General features: G+C 38.6%; 1 protein-coding gene across 4 annotated transcripts; it reads right to left on the bottom strand.

Annotated features, from left to right (window-relative positions):
- Window positions 1-623: 623 nt before the first annotated feature.
- Window positions 624-25439, bottom strand: LOC146455105 (uncharacterized). Of its 4 annotated transcripts, none has more exons than XM_085094774.1 (25): window positions 25298-25439; window positions 24920-24965; window positions 23857-23936; window positions 23460-23528; window positions 22287-22339; window positions 22080-22113; window positions 21631-21662; window positions 20234-20301; window positions 15981-19465; window positions 15085-15178; window positions 14511-14620; window positions 13690-13780; window positions 12527-12643; window positions 10508-10595; window positions 9939-10000; window positions 9398-9470; window positions 8971-9010; window positions 6710-6803; window positions 6241-6290; window positions 5324-5433; window positions 4600-4659; window positions 3485-3588; window positions 2816-2916; window positions 2248-2370; window positions 624-969 (listed from the first exon to the last, which is right to left on the bottom strand). In XM_085094774.1, the coding sequence occupies exons 1-25, from the start codon at window positions 25333-25335 to the stop codon at window positions 843-845; spliced, it is 5349 nt and encodes a 1782-aa protein (XP_084950900.1). In that variant the 5' UTR covers window positions 25336-25439; the 3' UTR covers window positions 624-842. The 4 variants fall into 4 exon arrangements, with proteins under 4 accessions (XP_084950900.1, XP_084950898.1, XP_084950899.1 ...); XM_085094772.1 differs by having other exon boundaries at window positions 20210-20301; XM_085094773.1 differs by having other exon boundaries at window positions 21631-21665.
- Window positions 25440-25442: the final 3 nt, after the last annotated feature.

The following is a 25442-nucleotide window of genomic DNA, read 5'->3' on the forward strand; positions in this document are numbered from 1 at the left end:
CTCAGTTGGCTTGAAACGAGTGCGCAAATCTAGAAAAAAATCGACTCGATTTCGAATCTATTACCTTTTTGTACGCAACTGTGTACACCCTAACAATTTTATTCCAAAAGTGCTAAAGGAAATTTCATTTCCCGACAGGAAGTCGGCTCTACAACAGAAAGACATTGCCCTTTGTCACGCAATACAATCCATCCGTGCTCAATCTCAAACATGTCCTTATGGAAAACGAGGACTTTAAGAAGGACAGCCTTTGCTCAGAGAAATCTAATATCCACTAGGAGAGACAGGTCCTTAAAAGATGTGCTTGTTAGAGAAAAACTATAAAGAAACGGTCTTGACTATCACGCAAATATAGGAGTCCGTTTTAGGTCTGACACATGATAATTTAAGAGCGACTTTGTACTTCAGTAACTCCTAAAACCTCTTATGAAGGATTTCTTTTCATTATTGTATGTATTGCTATTCCAGAATAGGGTCAATCGAACGCAACCTCAGAGTAGCTTCAGCAGCCCTAAAGATCGCGGCGTCTGGCGGAGAGGAGTTTCAGTGTGTTAACGTTGCTTTTCAGCGTCCAGGCACCGTGCCCAGCAAGATCGAGCAGGGACCAACACACTCAATTTGCATCAAACTGACATGGAACTTTATTAAAAATTCACATATACAATCTCTTACCCAGAGTCCTCAGTGTCCAGAGCCTGGGGACTCTGGGTACGAGATTGTTCAATATACATCGTGGAAATTTGGTACAATATATAGCGTAGCAGTGAATTCATCAAGTTATAGAAATGGTGATCTGGCTCAATTTCTTCTTTTCGTATATATTACATGCAGGAGTCAAAATTTCACGACGGCACGCTCGATGAAGGTTGTGCCTCTTCAGTGAGGAGCTGATCAGCGGTTTCCACCAATCTGCTCAGGTAAAACGGCCCAACTTTAACAGCGTTCAACACATCTTCGATTTCTGCTTGGCTGCAAACACAAATCATGACATTAGCTAGATTAGATCTAAATATATGTACGCGTTCGTCTTCAAGTATACGAAATGAAGTGAACACAGTATAAGTAGTGCTAAGTGCACCCATGAATTTCCTACTGAGCGTTAGCCCTAGTAAGGAAATTGGAGATCACACGAGGTAAAGGAATATCTTTGGCCTTAATGGGTACCGAACATGCCACGTCCGGATTTGATTTGAGCTACGAGGCCAGACGGTACCATAGTCGTGGGTGGTTATTGTGGTAATTGCGGGAATGAGACAACACTCATTATTAAAAACTGGATCATTGTATAATGCAAATACAGGGTTTTGATTGGCTTAGCGTCCATGGTATATGAGCAATTATACCATGCCCGAGAAGTAGCGACCATAAATTGTTTTCTGGTTGTTCTTGAAAAGGAAATCAGCAAGGCCTACTAATATTACTTGATTGTTTTTAATAAAACAATTATTCCACTCGCGCTTGTTGGATATGAGATGATTACAGCCAACTCGGCGCTACGCACCTCGTTGGCTATCTATCATCTCATATCCAACGCGCGCTCGTGGAATAATTGTTAAGTATACCGAACATAATGTAGTCCACTTATTTAGCTATTCAGTGAAGTTATCGCCTTCATTGAAAGAAATGCTTTGCTTTGCACGCTTTGTCTCACAACCTACCCTAATTAGGTCGAGCACAAGTTCACCCATCAATAAAATATTGAAGCCAAAAATATAAAAATAGTACAGTACGGTGGATTGATTAACACATTACTGGGCAGACGTGATGACTTTGTTCTTGTGCATTCGGAAATTCCTATTCATCTATAGCGAACCTCCACTCTGACAACAAATGGATGGTAAATTGTTGGGAATAGTGTCTAAATTCTAAATTTTAGTTTAAAAAGTAGAAATAACATTCAAGTGTGCTAAAAATTAGATATGATCGTCGCCTATTTTCGCTTTTAAATTTCCCGGGCGCCGCCAAATTGGATTTTATGACGTCATACGGTTGCCGCTAATGTCAGTAAGCAGAAGGTCTTTTGTGTGAAATAATTGAGCAACCGTTTTACGTCATGAAAACCAAGATGGCCGCTTTCGGGAAATTTAAAAGGAATTAGGTGATAATAAATCCTGTTCTGTCCGACACAAAAACCTTATTTCCATGTTTTCCAACCAGATTTGAAATGAGATTGTATTTTCAACAATTTTAACGTTAACTTATTTCAAGAGTGGAGGTCTCCTTTAACACTTTCACGGCGGTACAAACCTGTAGCGGCCAATCTGCGGTGACACCGTAAATGCAACACCTTCTGGGTACTTCTCCAAGTCGAACTGTATATCCAGCACAAACCTTACAAATGTCATCAAACTAGAAAACTCTACGACGAGTCTGAAAACAAAAGCATCATAACCAATGAATTGACCCCTCAGCTTCTACACTCTCCCTACTAGTACAAAATTGAAGTACTTTCTTAGATCTTTCACCTGCATGAGACAATTGAAACACCAGCTCATTTGACTTGGAAGTTTGAGGCTCATTTACGTATTTGACATTAGAGAGATCAGAGAGATTTAGCATCGTGTATACGTGAAACGCGAATGGCAAAAATGACCACGTGACCACGATTTTCTCGCCATTTTTCGCGTTTGCCGGTTGTCGTTTCTACGTGAAAACAGGCTATTTCTCGTTTGCCGTCTACGTAAGAACTACATTAGTATTTCTTCCTTTTTTTCTTATTTTTTCTTTGGGTTTTACGGCACTCAATTGGAGACCGCTCTAAAGAGGCGAGAGACGAAAAGCCACTTGTAAGTTCAATAACAAGGAAAGAGCATACCCGTTTTCTTTGAAGGAAGTCAAATGCGATAAATAAATTCTGTACACCTCGTGTCCAACAGCTTTTGACTTGAATATCAACCATGACACGTCCTCTAAGACCTAAAGAATGAACCAGAAACAACATCTGAGCCATATTTTTCTACGGTGCTGTTTATTACGCTTTAAAAGGTGATTCTAAAGTTTGAGTCTGTGGATGACGGAATCTCAAAGAGTGACCATTCAATTGAAAGTTACCGAGGCGGGAGAGCAGAACTTTCCTGTGGTGCTGTTTACTACGCTGTACAAGATGGTTCTAAATTTTGAGTCTGTGGATGAAATCCTAAAGTGTGACCATTCAAATGAAGGCTACTGAGTAGTGCTTTCCTGTGGTGCTGTTTATTATGCCGTACAAGATGGTTTTACATTTTGAGTCTGTGGATGAAAACCTGCAGTGTGACCATTCAAATGAAAGCTACTTAGCAGTGCTTTCCCGTGGTACTGTTTAATATCCTGTATAAGATAGTTCTAACCTTTCTGTCCGTGGACAAAACTCTAAAAGTGTGCATTTACATGAAAGAGATAAGGCATGTCATTTGAAGTGTCGTTCGTTATATTACCTAAAGCGGTTCTACGTTTGCGACCATCTTAATAAACTATTGATGAGTAAAATCAAGTGAGGTGAACAAACCTTAGTCAAGCCCGCTTTAGTAGGACACAGCTGAGTGAGTGTTTCCGAACTGACAGACTGATTCAAAAGGGTATGAACTCTCCTTTGGTAACTATTCACTTGCTCTGCAAGGCAAAGGAAATCAAAACGTATAAACGCAAAAAACAAAAACAAAAACAAAAAAACAAAAAACATTTCAATTATTTCTTTGTGAACTTTAATTCTCGGCCCCACTAGCACTTGTGCGATAAACACTGCCGAGGGTAAATAAAGGTTATTGTTTTTTTATTATTATTTTTTAAGGGTTCAAACGGGCTGGCAATAGAAAGCTCAAGACAAAAAGCGTGTTAGTGACAGTCAACGCAGATTCGATTTCTAGTACAAGCAGCCTTCGAACGCTATTGGTTTCCTAAAATTCCAGACTTTTCCGTAACTTTTCATGACCATGTGTGACAAAATCGATGACGATCGAAATCGTGAAATGTCGCACATCTGTCACTCCAGGCCTTTGACATCTCAAAGATGATAGGCTTTTTGTAAAGCTGTGAGTTTACCAGCAAGTAACTTTATGATTTATTAAAAAAGTTTTAAGTTTTTTTTAACGTGAAGTGTGTCACATACACTCGATTGCAAAAACGTTGACACCTAAAAAGCATAAACCGTAAACGATGAGACCCAACGGATCTGTGGGTAGTGTTTAAAAATTGGTCCTTGTTGGCCTACTTGGAAACTTCAAGGAAAGCTTAGACAGTTTCCATCATTCACCACGTGCAACTAATTTTGGTTATCAACCGTCGCACAAGAAGAGAATATCATGCAAATAAATTTAGTACACTTATACCCATAAAACCATTGGGTCTCATCGTTCACGGTTTATGCTTTTTAGGTGTCAACGTTTTTGCAATCGAGTGTATTCAAACAGTAAACAAGGACACACAGTTCAGATCAGTCTCCAAATACTTCACTTAAAAAACTTGAAACTTCTTTAGCAAATCACAAAATGATTTAGTAGTCTCAGACTTACAAAAGACTTATCGCCCTTGAACCCTTCAAGTGAAAACCTTATCTTCAGCGAACTTTTCTTCTCCTTCTTCTTATTTATTTTTGTAACGTTTGACCTCAGTTAAGTTACATACCTGGCGCAGCGTAGTTCAGCTGAATACTTTCTACTTTCTGGTCCCAAGAATTTTTCGTACCTGAAAAAAGAGAAGATTTCAAGCAACTGCAGTAAGGAAAACCTTGAATTAATTACTAAGGCTATAAAAAGAGCAAATGAAGCAAGCAAAGCTCCGTCATCAGCCAGTCACCCATTGATATGCCAGTGAATAAGTAAGCCATGCAGTCAGTCAATCGGTCCGTCAGCCAGCCAGTAACTCTGTCTCTTAGACAGCCAGCCAGCTAACCAATAAGTCAGGCAGTCAGTCTGTCTGACAGTCAAGTCAGTTAGTCACTCATTCAGTCAGTCAATCAGTCAGCCAGCCAGTCAATAAGGTCAGTCAGTCAGTCAGCCAGCCAGTAACCCTGTCTGTCAGTCAGCCAGCCAGCCAGCCAGCTAGCCAATAAGCCAGGCAGTCAGTCTGTCAGACAGCCAAGTCAGTTAGTCAGTCATTCAGTCAGTCAATCAGTCAATAAGGTCAGTCAGTCAGTCAATAACTCTGTCCGTCAGTCAGCCAGCCAGCTAGCCAATAAGTCAGTCAGTCGGTCAGGCAGTCAGTCTGTCAGCCAAGTCAGTCAGTCGGCCACTCAGTCATTCAGTGTGTCAGCTCCTCAGTCCGTCTGCCAGCCAGCCACCCAGATTGGCGGTCAGTCAGCCACTCAGTCAGTGAATTAGTAACTATTACATTCCCTCTTTGGACTTACCCGCACCAGCAGGTAGTGGACCGAACAAAACCAGTAGTTCCACTGTGTCGTTAAAGAACGTAAATTTAGCATGTGTCTCATCCCACTCTTCCAGCGTCCATTCCGCTAGGCTAATTGAACAAGAGAAAGTTTATTGATCCTGAGCAATTCACTAATAGCATGGAAATCACAGAAGTAGTGCAGTTCAAGCGTGAATAGTTCTGTTAGAAATAAAAAGGATTTCTCTTACGCCGTCTTACTTCCAACATTAGGGCCGTTTATACGAGACAAATTAAGCCGCGACTTAAATAAACCGTGAAGTACGTGAAAATGTGTTTTTTATACAAAGGCTTGGCTTAGCTAAACGGAGACCTAAACGCCATTTTCGACGCATTTATACAAGGTTTGAAGTTTAAGCTTTAATATAGAACAATGTGTGACATTTTTTGTCCCAGTTGAAAGTCAGTTATCTCTGAAAAATGCCTAGTTACCCCAAGTTTTCTTTTTGGACCGCAACGGCCTTACTAAGACCTGTATAAACTGTATAAAAATACCGTTGTATCAGAGCGGTTTTCAAGTAATTTCGCGTTTGTTTTGGTTTTGCATTACTACGCTCTGTGATTGGTTGACAAAACTCGCGCCACTTTCTCAACCAATGGGAATCCAAACCAAAACCAATCGTGTTTTGGCCGCACGCGTTTTCCCGCGCTTGGCGCCAGTTACATGTATTTGCTTCGAATTCTGATTGGCTCGTTGTGTTGTTTACATCTGCTGCGATTGGCCAGAGTAATAACTTTGGTTTCGGTTTTACGACACTCAATTGGAAACCGCTCTGGTAGCACCGTCCTTAAGAAATATAAATTTCTCAGACCATCCTGAGATGCGCAGAACGTATGCGCAGTAAAAATAGGAGGCACTGTCCTTATTAATACATGTACCTTTCTATGAGTTCAAACTTTACCCTTAGAGGATCATCTGGTTTTAGCTCCTGGGAGAAAGAAACAGAAAGCAAAAGTCAGGAAAAGATTGGAAAAAAAAAAAATGAAGTTACATGTCGTATCATTTCTTCTCAAACTCACTAATAATCCAACAAGCCAAAACAAAGCAAATCACTACCGTGAAGGAGGTTAATAAATGTGATCTTAATTATCATTGAATTTTGTGAACTTTTGGTTCGAATTTCTCCAAGAATTATCAGTAGTTTGAAAAGCTTTATCAAACACTTGAGAGAGTGTTTCCTCCTACATGTATTAACAAACACCTCGAAGTTGGTAAAAAATCTCAGCTGCGCCTCGTTTTTCCAACTTACTTCTCCAATCTCGGTGTTTGGAAATCGGAGGAAACACTCTTCCTCGCGTTTGATATATTACATGAACAATAACAAAGACTCCTTTTGTGGTCACCAACCTCTTGCTGTTGTTTAATCAATTGAAGTGCCTCTTCCTTCTCGTGTATTGTTCGCTTAAGCTCTTCTTTTCTCTTCTCAAGCTCTTGGTTTTCACTGCGTTTGAGGTATAAAAAACACAGTAATTAAGGACGCTGCCTCCTAATATAGAAGTATTTTTGCACAGTTTATAAGTATGCGGGGAAAGCAGCTCTTAGTATGGGCCACTGGAAACCAGGAAGAAAATTGGGGTAGCGGGGGAATTTTTAGAGATAATTAAGCAACAATTATACTAAAAAGCAGTAAAATACAAAGCAATGTATGGCGTTTTTGTTTCCAGATTGAAGCTATATTATCTCTGAAAAAATGCATGGTTACCCAAAATTTTCTTTTTAAAGACCAAGAGCACTTGCTTAGTTTTGCTTTCTCCTCATACAGTCAAACCTGTATATAACGGTCACCCTTGGGAAATGGCCAGGTGACCGTTGTATACAGGGTGACCGCTGTACACAGGTTTCTTTTTAACTCCCCCAGAAGTCAATAAATAGCATTTTTATGTACAAATTATCACTCAGTTTACGTTTTAGTGACAATAACGAGTAACAGCAACGCAATAATCAGGATAAAAAAGGCCTATAAAATGTCCGTGGCGTACTTTTACGGAGGTGCAGTATACTCATCTAAGTTTCCTTGTAGGAAAAGCTTTTAACGTAATTATGGATTTTAAAAAAATCGGTTATAGTTTTCTGATATTTCGGCGCTCGAAGCTTGATTTCATGTAGTATGTCATTGACTTTACTTAGTGTAAAATAAAAAAAAAATAGTGTGAAAGAAAGTTCTTCATGTCGTACTGAGCAAAGTCTTTCAGCTGCTTTGCAAGCCCGACTGCCTGTGCTACTGTCTTATTCATCAAGGTCAAGTTCTGTGGCATCGCTGCCTCTCCTTCGCGTCTCAGGGGGGCCAGCTGCAATTTCACCATCTTGGCCATCAAAGAGATCGTTCGGACCTCCTCCCTCCAGTTGGGGTTAGAGTCATCGATATATCCCTTGCATTATTCGTTAATCGTAACCCAATTTCGTGACCGTTATATACAGGTAGAAGATAATGAAATTGTGCATTCAGGAAGTTTAAAGGGTGACCGCGTCCGTTATATACAGGTGACCGCTTTATGCAGGTCAACTTAACAGTAAATATAAGGGACGATTTTTGGGAAGTTGTTCAGTGACCGTTATACACAGGCTGACCGCTATATACAGGGCCGTTATATACAGGTTTGACTGTAGTTTTAAACCGTGTAAAAATATCCCTGTATTAGAAGGCACCATCCATAGGAAACCCGAGTATCTCGAGACGCGCAGAACGCATGTGCAGCAACAAAAGTAGGCAGCGTCTTTAAATCACTCAGTGATGGTGCCTAGTCATATTTATATGCAAACGCTTGATTTGGACTGGGTATGTGTGTGTCTGTTTGCTCAGTAGATACCTTGCAATCACGTGGGTGTCCAGTTAAAGCTCACCAATATTATGTGAAAACAAGTCTTCATGTCCAAAATCATGTGACCCCAAGTAAAAATAAACAAACAAACAATTGAACAAATGCCAATGGCCACTTGCGTTGATTAAAAAAAAAAAAACCCTTAAATTTTGAACTGTCATTCTAAAACTCATTAATAATTCATCAAGAGAAAACAAAGAAAACGACTACTGTGACCGTGGTTTGGAAATGTGTTCCTAATTACAATTAAATTTTACAAACTTTAGCCTTGGATTTCTCCAAGAATTGTTGATTATTTGAGAAGCCATATCAAACACTTGAAAGTGTGTTTTATCAGATATCCAAAGACCGCAAAGTCGTTTTTTTTTTTTTTTTTTTAAAAACTCGGCTGCACCTTGTTTTCTCAACCCACTTCTCAGTGTTTGGATATCTGATGAAACACGCTTTCTTGTGTTTGATATATTACATCCAACATCTCGGTCTCTTTATGCATGTAAGCATACACAAGACTTAGATGTTCGCGAGGACTCTTCCTCATTATCAAACTTCTCTTCTTGACTGCTTGAAAATAACTAAGAGTTGCCTAATATCAAAGAACAAATTCTCCTATCTTGTACTCATACTTTCCTTATAAAAGTACTGGGGAGACATTATTAAAATATCAAGAAAATTCACTTTGGGTGATCATATCCTTAATTCTCATGACCTCAGGGATTGACTAAGCATTGATATTACAAGGAGAAATTTGATGTTGATCACTGTTAGGGCTGATTTGTAGCAGGTACTCACCTCTGGAGGCTGGATCGTTTACTTTCTTTTTCAACAAGTTCTGTTAGGAAATAGAAGATAGTCATTTGAAATGATAAGTTCAAACAAACAAACAAACAAACAAAACAAAATTGAACACAATTTTACTGAGCCCCACCAAAAATTATTATGGCACAGTTTGCTCAAAGGCAAAAAGCTCCGAGTGCACTGAGAGATCAACTGAATTTTCTAAAAAAAGAAAGGTTTTAGAAATTTTTCCAAAACAAACGTAACCTGCCAGCGAGTGGAAACTAGTTTCCGGTTTTCTGGCCGCATGAGAATAGGGCGAGCTTCACTTGTTTAGCTCACCCTATTCTCGCATGGCCAGAAAACCGGAAACTAGTTTTTGCCTTCTGGAAACACTTTCCATGCAGGCTCAGGCAAAAGTAAAACGTTTGCTATAGTTCACCCTGTTCACTCTTATTCAAAGCATCCATCATGGCCTGTATCTCCTCCGTCATCTTCGCCTGTTTCTCAAGTTTCTAATAAAAGGAAAAATTCAATCAGCAGTTAGGCTTCACTCTCCACATGACTGTTGCTTATATGTGGTTTCTATAGTTTAACAGTATGATGGTAATTTTTTTTTCTGTATACGAATATTTGGTGTTATCAACAGAGTTGATCAATTTGGACACTGTAAAGAGATTCGAGTGCGGTCGCCTCGTTTAAGAGCTAATTTGATGTGTTGCCATGCTGTCTCTCCCACTTTGAAGTTTTCCTTAGAAATTGCTCTGACGAGGGGCTAACGCTCGAAATGTCAGTACTCCACTCTCTTTACGGTGGCAACTTTGTGGGCTTTCAGCATATTAAGGAATTGCAAGGCACATTCTAACTGCGAATAATTTCTCGCGCCATTAGCACGCTCGCAAATTGAAAACATGTGTTTCTTGATGCTGAAGAGTTTTCAATACAATAAGTCCATGTAAAGTTTCGTGTGTCGTTTTGCATACCTTCTCACTCTTTTCAAGACATAATTCAACGTCATTTATCTTTTTGTCCAAGTCTCCATCCACTGTGAGAAACAAAATAAAAAGGAAAGTATTGAAAGCGCAAAATATAAGAAAATTAATGCGTATGAAAAGCAGGTGAAAGATTAAATGGATGAAGGATCATGTTAAGTTAGGATCACAACCCAGGCAGTGGCAAAGAGAAAGCCTGTTTCGAGCCCTACAAGCAGGGGGATGGTGCAGTGGTGAGAGCACTTGCCTCCCACCAATGTGGCCCGGGTTCAATTCCCGGACTCGGCATCATATGTGGGTTGAGTTTATTGTTGGTTCTCGTCCTTGCTCCGAGAGGTTTTTCTCCGGGTACTCCAGTTTTCCCCCCTCGTCAAAAACCAACATTTCCAAATTCCAATTTGATCTGGAATCTGAGGGCCACAGGTTTGTCAGTCATAATGACTGTTTAGTGTCACCCTTGTTAACCAAAGTCCTATTATTTATTATTCATTTAATAACAATAATAAGACACTACTGGACACCCTAAATTTAATTAAGACACTGACTGTATTAATTCTTACTTTTGTCAAGGAGTTTAAAACAGTCATCAACCATTGAGAGAGATTCCTCAACAATATGAACATCAGCAGCAACGCTTTGATGGTTTTCCTGTTAAGTTTGAAAGAAATGGATGTTATATTGTAAGCCTGGTGAATGAATGACAGAGGTATTTTTCAGTTAGTTACATGGCCTGCATACACGGAAAAAAGAAAATACGAGTTTTTCCCAACTAGAGTCAAATCGATTACTAGATCGGATACTCTACTACTGAGCTACAGGAGATTCGAGGGTGCTTGGCCCTTAACCCCTAACAGTGATCAGCATCAAATTTCTCCTTGTAATATCAAAGCTTATTCAACACCTGAGGTCATGAGAATTAAGGATGTGATCACCCAAGGTGAATTTTCTTGATGTTTTAATAATGTCTCCCCAATTCTTTTATAAGGAAAGTATGGGGACAAGATAGGAGAATTTGTTCTTTGATATTAGGGGTAGTTAAAGGGTTAAACTAGGTTCATGTGACAAAGATCCTGTCACTCATTAACATTTAAATCCTAGCAGTATGCAGGATGTTTGTCACAAGAACCTATACCCCATTCACACCGAGGCTTCAACAAGTTTAAAAGCTGTTTAGTTAAACAGAGTTTCAAATTCTTTCCTTCATAAAAGCTGCTTTCGGATTTTTGTCGGCTACAGATTTAGCACAAATGAAAGCATAAGTTAAAGTTTACTTGAATCCTATGTCAAAGCCAATGGTTCAGCTTTCTGTCACCAATTTTCATTTTGTTAAACCTGGTTTAATTAAGCATGTTTTGTAGGTGTGAATGGGGCTTTAGTTTAATGCGAGTCTCCTGTAGCTCACTCAGTGGTATAGTAACCGAACTAGTAATCAGAAAGTCATGAATAGGTTCGACTCTTGTTAAGAAAACTTGGATTTCATTTTTCAGAGTATGCCTTTGTCCCTGACTGATATACCTCTGTCGATATTTATTTTGATAATAACAACTACAATCACCTACAGACAATCTAAATCAGTACTGTTTTAACAGAAAATTGGCTTTTGGACAAGCTTTTCTCGCCTTTGTTTTCTTTAATTCGTCCCCCTGTAAAAGCCTAGTTTCATTATCACTGATTGCCAATAAAAGTACTCAGCCCAGTAAACACTACAAATAGTACAAGTACTAACAGTTACTGCAAAATATTACAAGTCAGGATATTTGAATCCTGTTTCCTCTCCTCTCAAATAATTGTTGCTTCATTATCTCTGAAAAATGCAGAGTTACCCCCCCTTTTCTTTTCGGATTCAAATACCCCTTGCTAAATCTGCTTTTCCTGCATTGTCATAAGCCATGCAAAAGTATGTGACATGACACTTCATGTCCCTTTCGGTACCAGGACTGTCATTAAGTTTTCAGCCACATGTGACATCAAGCTTCTCAGTCGCCCGTAACAATCGCGTTTAAAATTTCAGAGTAAAATGACCCTTCAACCATCAAGATCAGCCATAACATTAAGGTTCTTTCAAGGGACTACTCAGCTATAACAGCCTATTGATCTGCTCGCCACTGACAAATCACGATATTTTGCTCAACTTCATCCAATAATTGTTAGTTTTGGGTTACGACGTCACGATATTTTGCTCAACTTCATCCAATAATTGTTAGTTTTGGGTTACGGCCCTTAATGACAGCTCTGAGAAGGACAGAAACTTTTAAGAATTCCTTTTTTGTTCAGGTTTCATCGCTTGCTACCAATGGAATGAATTTGCCTGGAGTTGAACACCTTGTCAGTCTTCCATAAGAACTTGATTGCCTTCTTTTATCATAAATTTGATGTAAATGTTTCATTGTAATTAACTTCATTTTATTAGAGACCATCTACCACATATTAAGCGGTTTATTCCAAGGAATCTTATATTCTGTTTTAAACTGACCTCAGATTCATTCGATTGTCTTGCACAATGTAATGCAATTTCATTAAATATACTAAAAACAAAAAAATCTAATATGGTTGGTAGAAAACAAGTCAAGTCAACAAACCTTCAGGTTAGATAGTACTTTTTTGTTCAGTTGATGTTTTCCCTCTTTCCATTCCCGCGCAGCCATTTTGTCACATGCAGAACGGAGTCGGCGAGCGTCAGTTCGCATGGCCAAAACCTGGATGCAAAACACAAACACAAAATTACCAAGTTCATCTTAACTTGAATGACAGAACATTTTAGTGACAGAAAATTACAAACAATCTAGTAAGTGAGACATTATTATCAGATTAGTTGTAGAATTATCTTAGAATGTGTTTTTTGTTAGAAAAACCCTGCTTGCAGAGGTTTCTTTCTGGCCAGTCTTTTAGCATGTACAAAGTCGTTTGCCTCTCTTGTACAAGCCGACTACCCGAAATACAAGAGCCGTGAACGACTTTGTACATGCTAAAAGACTTGCCAGAAAAAAACCCCTGCTAGCAGGGTATGTTAGAAATCACAAATTTTTTCTTAACATATTCATTTTCTGTCAACAGTCATCATGAATATGCAACAAAATGGAATCTTTAAAAGAAGAATGGTTTTAGAAAAATGCATTGGTGCTGACAGTACGAAAATACGAACTTGAAAATGCAAATAATTATGTAGATGGCAGAAATTTATGCAAACTTTGGACATGTGCTATAAAATTTACAAGTTTGCAAGTAAAGGATTGGATTATTTTCATGTTTATTTATTTATTTATTTTATATGTACAGCAGTGAAACAATAGCCAACTGGATAGTGATATCTCCAGCAGGCTAATCAGTGGTTTGCAGCAACTGTATGTTTAACGAGGATAAATAAAAACCAGCTCCGTATAAACAAGTGACGGGAAAATGGTCATGTGGATGCAGAACAAAACAAAACAAACAAAGATGGGTTGTTAAATATGGTATCTCTAATGCTGATTTTCAAACTAACATTTCCGGTAGGTTGTTTCAGTATGTCCAACCATTTCTGCTAACTTCCTATACTTTGTGTTTGTTTTTTGTTTTGTTTGATCATGATGTGTAAACATTCTTTTTTTATGCATTGTAAACAGCATAAGCTCTCTAGATGAGCCCTTTGTACTCTTAGAGCAAGTGTTGATTGAAATAAATATTGTTTCTAAAAAAAGAACATTTCCTCCAGTGAAAACAAACAGTTTAGAAAATAAATCCATAATGGCAAGGCCCTAATTACCTCTTGCTTGGTAGCAGATTGCGCTTCCATAAATACCCTAGGGTTTGACGCATTTAGCTCCATCTCCTGTTGCTTAACTTTTTCTTTCATCCTAATGACAATAATAAAAATTAGCATTGATTTTACTTTACCTTTCAACAACATGCGGACTCTGAAGTTCAAGATTCAACCAACAATTACCTCTTTTCACTGCAGTCAATCACTCCAGCTGACCTCTTAGAAAATAATAACATTTTTGTCTCAACGGGGTCGAAAGATCATGTTCGTGCAATGTGATTAGTGGTTGTCAATGCACTTTGTCAGCCTATGTATTTTTGCGGTCAGCCAGTTGTTACTGTAATTGTGATTGACGGCAGTAAAACATGGTCGTTAGTTGGAGTTCAAGCTCAGAGTCTGTATGTTAGTTAATGAAAGGCGTAGTAAAAACTGAAACACAAAAGGCTACCATCATCATCATAATTATTCTTTATTTAAACATCTCGTCATATCATTAAAAACAAGTGGTCATGCAGCCATGTGAAAAAAAAAAACTACATGATACATGCTCTCCGTTAGCTATGCTATACGCAGACTGCATATTTCTGTTATTAATATAGAGATATAAATATTAAATAAAGTTGCTGTACAGTTGTTGTATAAAGTTGTCGTAATGATACTTCGCTAATTATATTTAGTGTAAACTATTAATAATAAACTACTTGATATGTCTTATCTCTTCAGGGATCTGACTTGTTCCGTAAGAAACAGATGCAAAGTGTAATTCAGGCTGAGTGGTTTTCTTGTCTGCTTAAAGACTTTTCTTTTCTAAATGAATCACTCACTCAGCAATTTGTGATTCAACAACTTCAATTGCTTCTTCATAACACGCCACTTTGGGTGCTGTCACCAGTGAAGACACAATCTTATCTTTTGGAGTTTGAGTTGAATTTATCTGGAAAGAAAAGTATCAGAAGATATACAACAGTGTTCAAAGCAAGCTGACAAAAGAAAAGAGTGCATGCTCACAAGGGATTTTTGGCAATAACTCGAAGTAATTATGTAAATAATAATTAAAAACATGTTAATTCTTTCAACTGAATTGTGCATTTCCCTTATCTATAAACGTGCTAAAAGAAAAACAAAACGGCAAAATTAGACTCTTGTAATTCTGACCTCATGTATGTTACACCAAAATGGCGGGATGAATGAGCGTGCTTGTTATCTAAGGTGCGTTAACTCCCCCCCCTCCCAACCCATGCTAGTGTAATCCCTAGCACATTATGTCAGTTTTCGTAAGAAGTTAACTGTTTACAGGCTGTACTACTGTATGTAGTTCCATTTACACCGGTTACACAGAGACAATTTAGAGAAATGTTTCTGGTCAGGTGAGCTTGACAAGTCAGCATTACAACTCACCGGAACGAAAGGTGCAATACTCCTGCGTGTGTTAACCTCTGTTATAAAAACAATTTCTGTAATATCAAGGAACTCCTTCAAGGTAATGGGTCTCCTGTAAATGAAATTAAAATTAAATGAATGTTAAACGTAGTTGAAGCTTTTGCCCAACATTATATTATTCAATATACATTAGGAGGTCTTATCCTTTGCTCGGGTTGTCTTGTCAAGCTACCTGTAGCTCACATGGCCGAAGCTTGGGGCGACCTACACCATTTGTAATGCTTACATGGTTGGCCAAGAGATCAGAAGTATGAACAACAGAACAATGCTCCCAACCCCAAAAAACATTGATACAGCTGCAGGTTTTCAGGGTACAGTGAAAACAGGGCTTTGAAGGGTGCGGGTCTACTGGAAGCTTAACCCAGTTTCTGTAGTATGTGACAGAAGCAACTACATGTAGGAGTATTGTTACCCTCCCTCCTCTATGGATGGGATGTTTGTCCACCACTCAGTCTTATCCCCAGCAGTACAATGTATGCTAACAAAACCCAATTTAATACACCAGGCCCAAGTTGTTCAAAGAGCGGTTAAGTTGCTATCCAATGGATAAAATGCATTGATTGGAGCACATTTTATCCACTGGATAGCAACTTATCTGCTGGACATTTGAACAACTGGGGCCAGGACGGAGAGAGACAATGTGGAGCAAAATTAAAGTAACAGCTATCCATGGAGTGAATCGGAATCGTTATTTTGAGGTTATACATTAGCAGTTACAATGTTATCATAAACTTTGGTTTTATCTAAGGGTCACAATGACAGGAAGTGAGTGCTCTCACCACTGTGCCTTCCCTGCTTCCCACTCCTATGCTCACATTTTGAACATAAATTATACTCAAAAGACAGCCACTTACCGTGCACCATTCTGGCTTTCTTCTACTTCTGTCGTATTCCCATCTTCTGCTTCTTCAATAATTGACAACGTTTTCTTGTCAAAGTTGCTCGCAACTTGCTCATCAGGTAAGCTAGTCAGTCCAGTATCATGGCCCGAGATCAGTACATCTCCATCAGTCTGCTCAAGGAAGTTTTCCATTTTATACATGCTACACTGAATGTTCTCCTCATCATTAAAGCTTGCTGCCACTTCTGTATTTGGTTCTTCTAGAGATTCTGGCATTTTCTGACTCTGCAAATCTTGTGTTGTGTTCACTGCTTCCCCAATAACTGACAACTTTCTCAGGTTAAACTCACTCACAACTTGCTCGTCAGGTAAGTTAGTCAGTCCAGTGACATGGCTGGATTTCATGTATTTGTCACCCTGCTCATGAAAGCTTTCCATTTTCAGCGCGCTGCCCTCAGTTTCCTTGTTTAAACAGGTTGTTGACAGCTCTAACTTTGATTCTTCTAACTGTTCTGGCATTTCCTCACTCTGTAAAACTTGTGTTGTGTTCAATGCTGTGCTGTCACTTTCTCTGTGGGCAGCAGCTTCTTGACTCCTCGTCAGATTCAAGGTTGCACTCACACTATCGCTTGCAATTTCTTTGAATGGTGATTTGACTATTCCTTGGCCATAGTAAGATGTAAAATCCATGTCAACAGGCTCGTAGGTACTCTTCCGTTTTGCCCTCTGGAATGTGTTGTCAAGAAGCCCAAAGCTACGACATGTTGTCATTTCTACATCATCATCAAGCCTAGACTTCTCTTGATGATGTGTTCCATTCCAATCATCACCAGGCGTACTTGCTGTGGAACTTTTTATACGTGTAACATCACCTACTGTCTGCTTTGCAAGACTGGTATTTTTAATTGCACTAGAAGAAACTTCTTTTTCTTGACCACTTGAAGGCTTTAAGTTGAAAGACAGGTAGAAAGATTCAATTTTTCTCCTTTCTTTGACATCAGTAGGTGATGACTGTTGTGCAGGTCCTTGGATGCTTTTTGTTTTCTCTTCATCTTCCATGAATCTGTCCTGGCTATGACAAGGTTTTAACTCCAACTTTGTTTCATCTGGCTGTCGTTGTACTCTCTGACTTGGCAGTTCCTGTGCTCTGTTTGAAGCCATGTTGTCATCAACTCTGTTACTTTCCACACTTCTAGTAGCATTGAAGGTTTCTTTTGTGTCACTGCCTGGAACTTGCTTACCGGGTGATCTGCTCAGCCCTGGGCCATAGCAAGATGTCACGTCTATGTCAGCAACCTCATAGATGCTTCTCCGTTTTGATTTCTGCATGCTGCTGTCAAGAACTTGAAAGTTGTGACAGGATGTGAACTCCAGATTATCATCATCATTTTGTTGAGTTCCACTCCAACCATCACTCAAAGCCTGAAGTTCTGTGGTCTTGCCTGGGGACTCACTCATCAGGGTTCTAGAACAACCAGTGTTTGTAATGTTATCTACTGAAGAAGGCTTTGATTCCACAAAATCTTTCTGTGCTGGCATTCTATCAGTCAGTCTCCCATTGTGTCCAGGTATATAGCTGCCAAGATCTATCTCATCACATATTTCGTCACTGTTTGAACCTGCATCGGTACTTCTTCGTCCACAGAGAGACCTCAAAGAAACTGAGGAATCTACTTTGTTTGAGCCACCACTGGGCAATGCATCTTGCATGGTCTGCTGTGTTGAATATGGAAAACTTGAAAAGGCATCTTGTCCTCTACAAATTGTGAAATCCAATGAGTTGGCATTTCCTGTATGGGCAGCAAATACCACTGTCTGGTCTGCACCTGTGGTGAAGGATTGTTTATTTGGTAAGATACCGCTTCCGTAACAGTTTGTTATATCAAGCTGATCATGCCGCTCCTGAAGAGCCTGGTCTTCTGTAGCAAAACTATTTTTAGCAGCATTCAACTTTGCAGTTTCGGAAGGTTGACACAAGGTGATGTCCATTTCTCCATCCATCTCACTACTGACACTTGGCACACGTGAACTTCCTTCTTTAGCTTGACGGAGAGACCTTAAGAATGCTGAGGAATCCATCTTGCTTGCAGCAGCAGTGGGTGTCTCATCTTGCCAGGCATGCAATCTCGAATCTGGAAATGCTGTGAAGTCTTCTTGTCCTTGACAAACAGTGAAATCTAATGAGTCAATGTTTTCTGACTCAGTGTTAAATACCATGGTCTGATCTATGCCTTCAACCAAGGACTGCTTAACTGGTAAAATACCACCACCATAACAGCTTGTTATGTCCAGATCAGCTGTTTGTCCAGGAAGCCCAAGTGCGTGGTAATCTGCTGTGTGGCCCCTGACTGTATTAGATGCCTCCATACTGGGCAAATTGTATGTGCTGTAGGCAGCAGCTCCTGGATTGCCTCTAAGGTGCAAGGCTCTTTCATTTATAACTTGTTTTTCTGATGACTTGATCAGTTCATGACCAAAGCAAGATGTAACATCCATGTCAGCAGATTCAAAAATGCTCCTTCGTTTTGTTCTCTGTGCACTGTTGTCATGAACTCGATAGCTATGACAGGTTGTCAGCTCTACGTTGTCATCAAACTGTGACTCCTGTTGCAGTGTTCCACTCAAACCAACACTCTGTGTCCTCGCCACAGAACTCTTTGTGTCTGTGATCTCACCTAATGGCTGCCTCTGACTGCTACTCCTAATCCCACTAGAAACTTCATTTCCTTGAAAACTTGAAGGCTTTGATTTCAAAGACACCACAAAGGATCTGTTCTCCATTTCACTGCTTTCTTTAGGACTGGAAGGTGTAATTACATTGTCTTGAAAACTCAGCGACTTTGATTTTAAAGACATGAGGAAAGATTTGCTGTTCCTTTTTTGTGTATTTTCCTCTGAGACGAAAGGTGTAATGTCAACGCCTGGAAAACTTGCAGGCCTTGATTTCAGAGACATGAGGGAAGATTTGCCGTCCATTTTTGTGCTTTCTTCAGAGCTGGAAAGTGAAAGTTCATTTCCTTGAAAACTTGAATGCTTTGATTTCAAATACATGGGGAAAGATATGCTGTCCCTTTTGCCATTTTCTTCCAAGTTGGTACATGAAGGTGACGACAGTGGTGCATTGGGAAAATCACGAAAAAATACTTCCTGCTGTGAACATGTTACATCCAGCTCAACACCTTCGTCACCACCAAAGATCCTTGTCTGATCCCCTGGTTCATTGTTTGCGGCAGCATTTTGAAACAACTGATCTGAATAATTATAACATGTTGTATATTCCATTTCTTCAAGCTGTTGCCTTGGATAGGTACTTGTCCTTTCAATGTTGAAGTAAGGTTCAGCACTAGCAATTCCACCATGACACACACTGACGTCTAGAGGCTCGGTGCTCTGGATTTCTTTTTGCATCACAGTTTGTAGTACGACACCTCTGCCATAGTTGATCATGCTGTCTTCACTAGCTTCACTTATTTGGCTGAAATGCACCTCAGGCATATTCTAAACGAAAGTGATTTATCAATAACGGTTTGTTAAGATAGACAGGCAAATTAAACTACATGTAAACGATAAAAACCAAAGTTTTGGTGTCATCATGATGCCACCATTATTTATTAGACATGAAAGACCTGTTCTGAATGTGTGAAAGCATTTGCATAGTTTTTTTTTTTAATAAATTTTTGCACTTTTTCTTATGTTAATTTTAGCACCTGAACACTGCTTTAAATACATGTACTTGTCACAATTTACATTTTGTCCACAAGTTACCTTCAGTTGACAAAAGTCATTTGAAGTTTAAAAACAAATGATTGTATCGAATAGACAGTGAACCAGACTCCAAAGCTTCATAAAAAGTACTACAACTGGACAGATCAGGTTCATCATCAGTAAATGAAAGTTGGAGTTGAATCAGTCTTTCCAATAATTATTATTTCAAGATAGATTACTAACCCCACAAGGAAAATCATCTCAAGAAACATGATCATTTTGAAATGCAGAGTGTAAACAACAGTGAAAGAAAACAGGCAGATATTTTCAAAACATTTTCAAAGGATCAATGAGCAGTAAATAAACATCTAGCATATAACATTATGTGATTCAAATTTATCAATCGCCAAAAATTACATAATTTGCGATCATAAATATTATTATAATGATAGTTATTTTGTGCTTGTCATGTACATGGCATAATGTGTAGTCTAGCTAGGATATATTATTTTTGTATTAATTTTTTTTTCAAATTACCTGCATATGAGGTGGATGACTTACCTGAAGTTCAACTTTGTACTCTTGATTGTGGTCTTCCTGAATATCCCCTTTCAGTAGGGAATCTAAACCTGAAATGCAATCAATTATCAGGTCAGGGTATCTTGCAACAGGACTTCAAGAAAAAAATTAATTCCCATAAGTCCATGAATAAGCACCCCCTCATATGGCCAAAACTTGAAATAAGCACCCCCTACCCTATCTGTTGTTTTGCTGGTTGCAAAATGAGACAACAAAGGTTTATCAATAGGGTAATAGTTGTGTTTGTTGGTTGTCATTTTGAGCAAAAAAGTTGATCTGGTCTTCACTTAATATTACCACAATTCACACACTAAGTGTGCTGCTGTTAGAACTATGCAAGTTATGTTGATGTTTATGCACTGTAAATCAGGGATTTTGTTAAGTACTTGATTAGGAGGGGCCAAATATAACTTAGCAGGGACCACATGGTTGATTTGCTCTAAACCTTTTGTATACCATGTAAAAATAGCTGGGATGAAGCATAAAATAGGCAAGTAATGGTCCCTGTGTCCCTGCTCTAACAATAACCCTGTGTAAATGTTCGTTAAATATTACAAAAAATCACAGACAACATAATTGACCTCTGGTCACAATTCAGGAAAAATGCAGTGCCCCACCTCCCGCTTTATCCTAAGTTTGAAATAAACGGGGACTGCTTATTCATTAAGGATTTATAGTAGGGCTGTTCTATATATCTTGTGGGTACCCACTATCAATTTTTTTCTAGATTTCAGTAGCCCATACTAAGATAATTATGCTTTTCCTACATATATAGTCATGAACTGTGCAAAAATACTTCTTTATTAGGAGGCACCGTCCTTAACTGAGACTCAGTTTGGCCTGCATTAGATCTGACTACATGTAGAATAAACACAAGCCCAGAAATGACTAAATGATATTGCTCCAGCCGACCTTTAGCTGCACCATGGGGTATTTGAACAACTCGTTTGTGTCGGCTGTGAGGCATTTGAACAACTCGTTTGTGCCGGCTGTGGGGCATTTACAAGGGGATTGATACTGCTGGAATGAATGATGCATTGAGTTTCAGTTCAGTTGGGGGAGCAGGGATGGCACAGTGGTGAGAGTACTCGCCTCCCACCAATGTGGCACTAGTTCAATTCCCGGACTCGGTGTCATATGTGGGTTGAGTTTGTTATTGGTTCTCGTCTCTGCTCCGAGAGGTTTTTCTCCGGGTACTCTGGTTTTCCCCTCTCCTCAAAAACCAACATTTCCAAATTCCAATTAGATCTGGATTATTGTCAAGCAGTTTATCACGAGCCTCTGGTTCGGGAGACTGCGCAAGCACTCCCCGTGTTATTGACATTAAATTTGATGATGATGATGATTATTATTATAATTATTATCCAAGTGGGACATACCTTTTATAGACTCTGCTGGCTCTTTATATTCACTGCTAAAAAAAGACAAGTTAATGAAATTGGATGCATGTGCTTGATTCCGAGTGTGTAAAATAGTAATTCCATATTATTACTAATTAGAGCATTTGAGTTAAGTTCATGAATCCTATTTTGGACAAAAAAAAATCAACCTAAAGTAGACAAGAGGTAATTTCCTGCTTAAAATTAAATTTTAGGCTGAAAAGTTGGCTTGTTTTATGCAATTTTCTCAGGTCTGGGACTTCCTCCGGAGTCCAAGTGTGGACTTGTTTCTTTCTTACTTATAGCCAATATTTATACAGGGTTGGTTCAATTCAGCAAGCTTGGTTTTAAATGGAGCACTGTGGCATATGCTGTTAACAACAACATTTAGTAAGTTTAACTATAAAATATAAAACAATAATACAGAATGTAAAAATCAGAAATGTCACCTTTGAGATGCATTGATTGGTAATTGAAGATTATCTGTAAAAGGTTTCATCAATGAAAGTATTAATAAATTAGTCAGTAGCAACGGCAAGACAGTTCAACTGTCAAAAATGTGGAATACCATTTTGATAATTAAAATTTTTACAAGATAGAAGAGAGCTTCATGCGTAGCAAAACAAAACAGAAATAACATCAATTTCTATGCTTACTTTTCTCGACCTCTTTTTTCCAGGCAGATTGCCAATCTTCAACGAAGAATTCCCTGAAAAATTGAGACTAACATTTAACAATAAAGAATTCACTACAAGTCAGTTGAGGGTTACAGTGAAATGATTACTGTGGCGGTGCCTTATAATTATCTGGTTTTTAAACAAGTCAAGAGCAAATGACCCAGGTGAAAATCTGACAGGGAAAAAAGGATAACTTTTGGATTGAATGAACATTGAAAAAGCATCCTTTTTACACCCAAGGTGGTAACTCATGTTTTTTGAAATACTGTACACTGTACATGGGGGAATGAAAAAAGGAGCGTATAATTCTTTTTATTTGGAGGTGTGAATGCTTTGATTTTCTGTCAAAGAAGAGGTGGTTCACACTCACAACAGCTGAGGAAAATCTCCTTCCTTGGGCAACCCTTAGGGACAGACCTTGGGGTACAAAATCCATTGAGCCAAAATACCCAGCTTAACTAGTTGAAGTGCAAATGATATGCATGGATAAAACAGAAATTTTCCAGAACAAATGGACAACCTTATGGAAGTACTCCACTTTTTCAGTTCCAACTGGTCGTAATGGAAATGAACCTTCCATTTGTACACAATTTCATTTTGTTGTCTTAATTCTAGCGCCATCATGTACAGGGTTTGTACTCTTTTGAGCTTTCGAAATTCCATGACTTTCCATGACTTTTCCATGACTTCTCCAAGTTTTCCATGACTTAAATTTGACCATTTTCTTGGAAATCATCTTTCATTTTGGGTATGTTTTTACTATTTTCTTTGCAAAAATCTTAATTTATTTTGTACTTTTTAATAAACATCACTTTCCATGACTTTCCATGACCCACATCTAAATTCCACGACTTTCCAGGCCTGGAAAATGAAATTCTAAAATTCCATGACTTTCCTGGTTTTCTACGACCTGTACGCATCCTGATGTATGCAAGACAGAGAATGCAAGTTTGGAATGAATGGGTCGAAGAAAAGTGTTTCCATTTGACATGGAAAGTTTCAGAAAAATTTTCAACTGAAAATTTCGGCTTAATGGAAAGTACCCTTGTACATATTCCCATGGCTTGTGTTGACCTGAGTGAGAATAATGTTAGCATCAAGTTAAGTTTTTGGAGATAAAGCATAAAAAAAATTGAATAAATATTTACTCACTTGACTTCATTTTTCTTAGCAAAACTAACTCTTCGTCCAGATGATTGCCTAGACTTTTTTGATTTGCTTCTGTAATATCAAGTGAAAAAAGAGTCACATTCAAATTAAGTCACCACTTTATAATGCAAAAAGTAGAAACTAGAGCTACATTCAAAAGTTGGACTCGAGCCTAAGTGGCCCACACAGCCGGACCTTAACCCCATTTCTGTAGCATGAAGCAACTAGAAGTACAGTATTGCTACTTCCCCCTGGATGGGATAATAATATTAGCTATTTGCTTGATATCATTATTGTTGTATCAACTGATAAATGGTGGTACAGTTAATCCCTCAAAGTTTAAATGCTGGAAACTGGTGCCAGTTAGTAACAGTATTCTTATATTAATAATAATGAACACCTGTTCTCATTATCTAGTGAATTTGGATCCAAGTCTTCCAGAGCGCCACCTTTCGAGGGAGATTTTGTCGCCTTCAGTATCTATAAAAGTAATTGATATACACAATACAACATTAGGTTAAGTTAGACTCCAGCTAATGCTGGTCTGGGGCAGTTGGGCAGTCATGCACATTTAGTTTCTCATACAGGGTTTTGCAGGGCTGACGTGCATTGTGTTGCAGCTCTGTGAGGAAGTGCAGTTGCTTTGAGCATTAAATCTGCTTGTGGCGTGCTTTTGCTCCCTCTCCCCCCCTTCCCTTCTGTTGGTCATGGTAAGTATGTGGGTTGGTAAGTATCTCCACTAATTCTGTTGTTAGTGTGACGGTGCCTGGGTGGTTGCCGCTGTCAGGGTTGGCATGGATACCTGCATGCTCTGCTCTTTGCTCATATCTCACCTGGCACCACCTTTCTCTTAGGCACCTTCCCCAAGCTCATCTATTGGAGATGAGTTTAAATGCGACTAAATGTAATTTATTAAACTTCACATCTTCTAGAATAAATGTACTGCTTTAAATGCATGTAACCTGAAGCTCCCAAAAGTCTCACATTTATAAGCTTACATGTAAACTTACACCAAATCAATAATCATGATGAGAAATTTTTTATTAAGTGGCAAGATTTCCACACAGGCCCTTACATAATTAAGCATATATTTTGACTCAAACTCTATTCATGCTCGTTCTTTGTGTAAGAGGGTTAGTATGACAGTGATACATGTATTGTTAATGTATGTAGCCTGAGTATGAAGGCCTGATACTCAGGCTATAATGTATGGGCTGTGGGGAAATCTTTTGGGAATTCTTATTCCTTCATAATATTTTTGAAACAACAATACCTTTGCCAACAAGGAAAATTTTTTGCAAAACTTGTGGCAACATAAAAATATAATTCCCTGATTTTTTACTGTTTTGAAGGAATAATCGAGTTTCACTGACTTGATGCAAACATTCCCTGACCTTGAACTTCAAAGCTTAATTAAGTTTTTATTGTAATTACTTCCCTTCTCAATTTCCATGTTGACTTACCGAAGATCGGCGGCCAGAAGACTTCCTTTTACCTCCAATTGTGATTCTTAAAGTGAAAATGTTTAAAGATTCTGTTCATGTTAAATTTTTATTACACTTCAACGCTGTAAATTAACTTGTAGGATCAATAAGCTTATTGTATATCATTTCATATCGATCAAATATGCAATGCCATTCAGCAACATGAATCAAGAGTTCTCTAAAATATAAGTGCAATATTTCTATACAGAACTCGACCTTCAGAATACATCACGTATATAACTTATATCTGCCTAACAATTGTGGAAGCCATTTCAAAGTATATATAAAAGCTTGCTAACATTTACAGCTAAAACTGATTATATACAAAAATCTTTCATTGCAAACTTCTTTGCTTACCTATTCTCAGAATCGTCTGATACGGCAAGAGCCTCCATTTTAGCACTTCACCCTTTCAAGAAAAAGCTATCCACGGCATTAAAACGGCGAAATATACAAGAGATTTGCAATAAACTGGACGCAAACTATAAAAGTTCTCAAATAC

The sequence above is a fragment of the Pavona decussata genome, unplaced genomic scaffold, assembly GCF_977016875.1.
Source record: "Pavona decussata unplaced genomic scaffold, jaPavDecu1.1 SCAFFOLD_286, whole genome shotgun sequence".
Taxonomy (NCBI): Eukaryota; Metazoa; Cnidaria; class Anthozoa; order Scleractinia; family Agariciidae; genus Pavona; species Pavona decussata.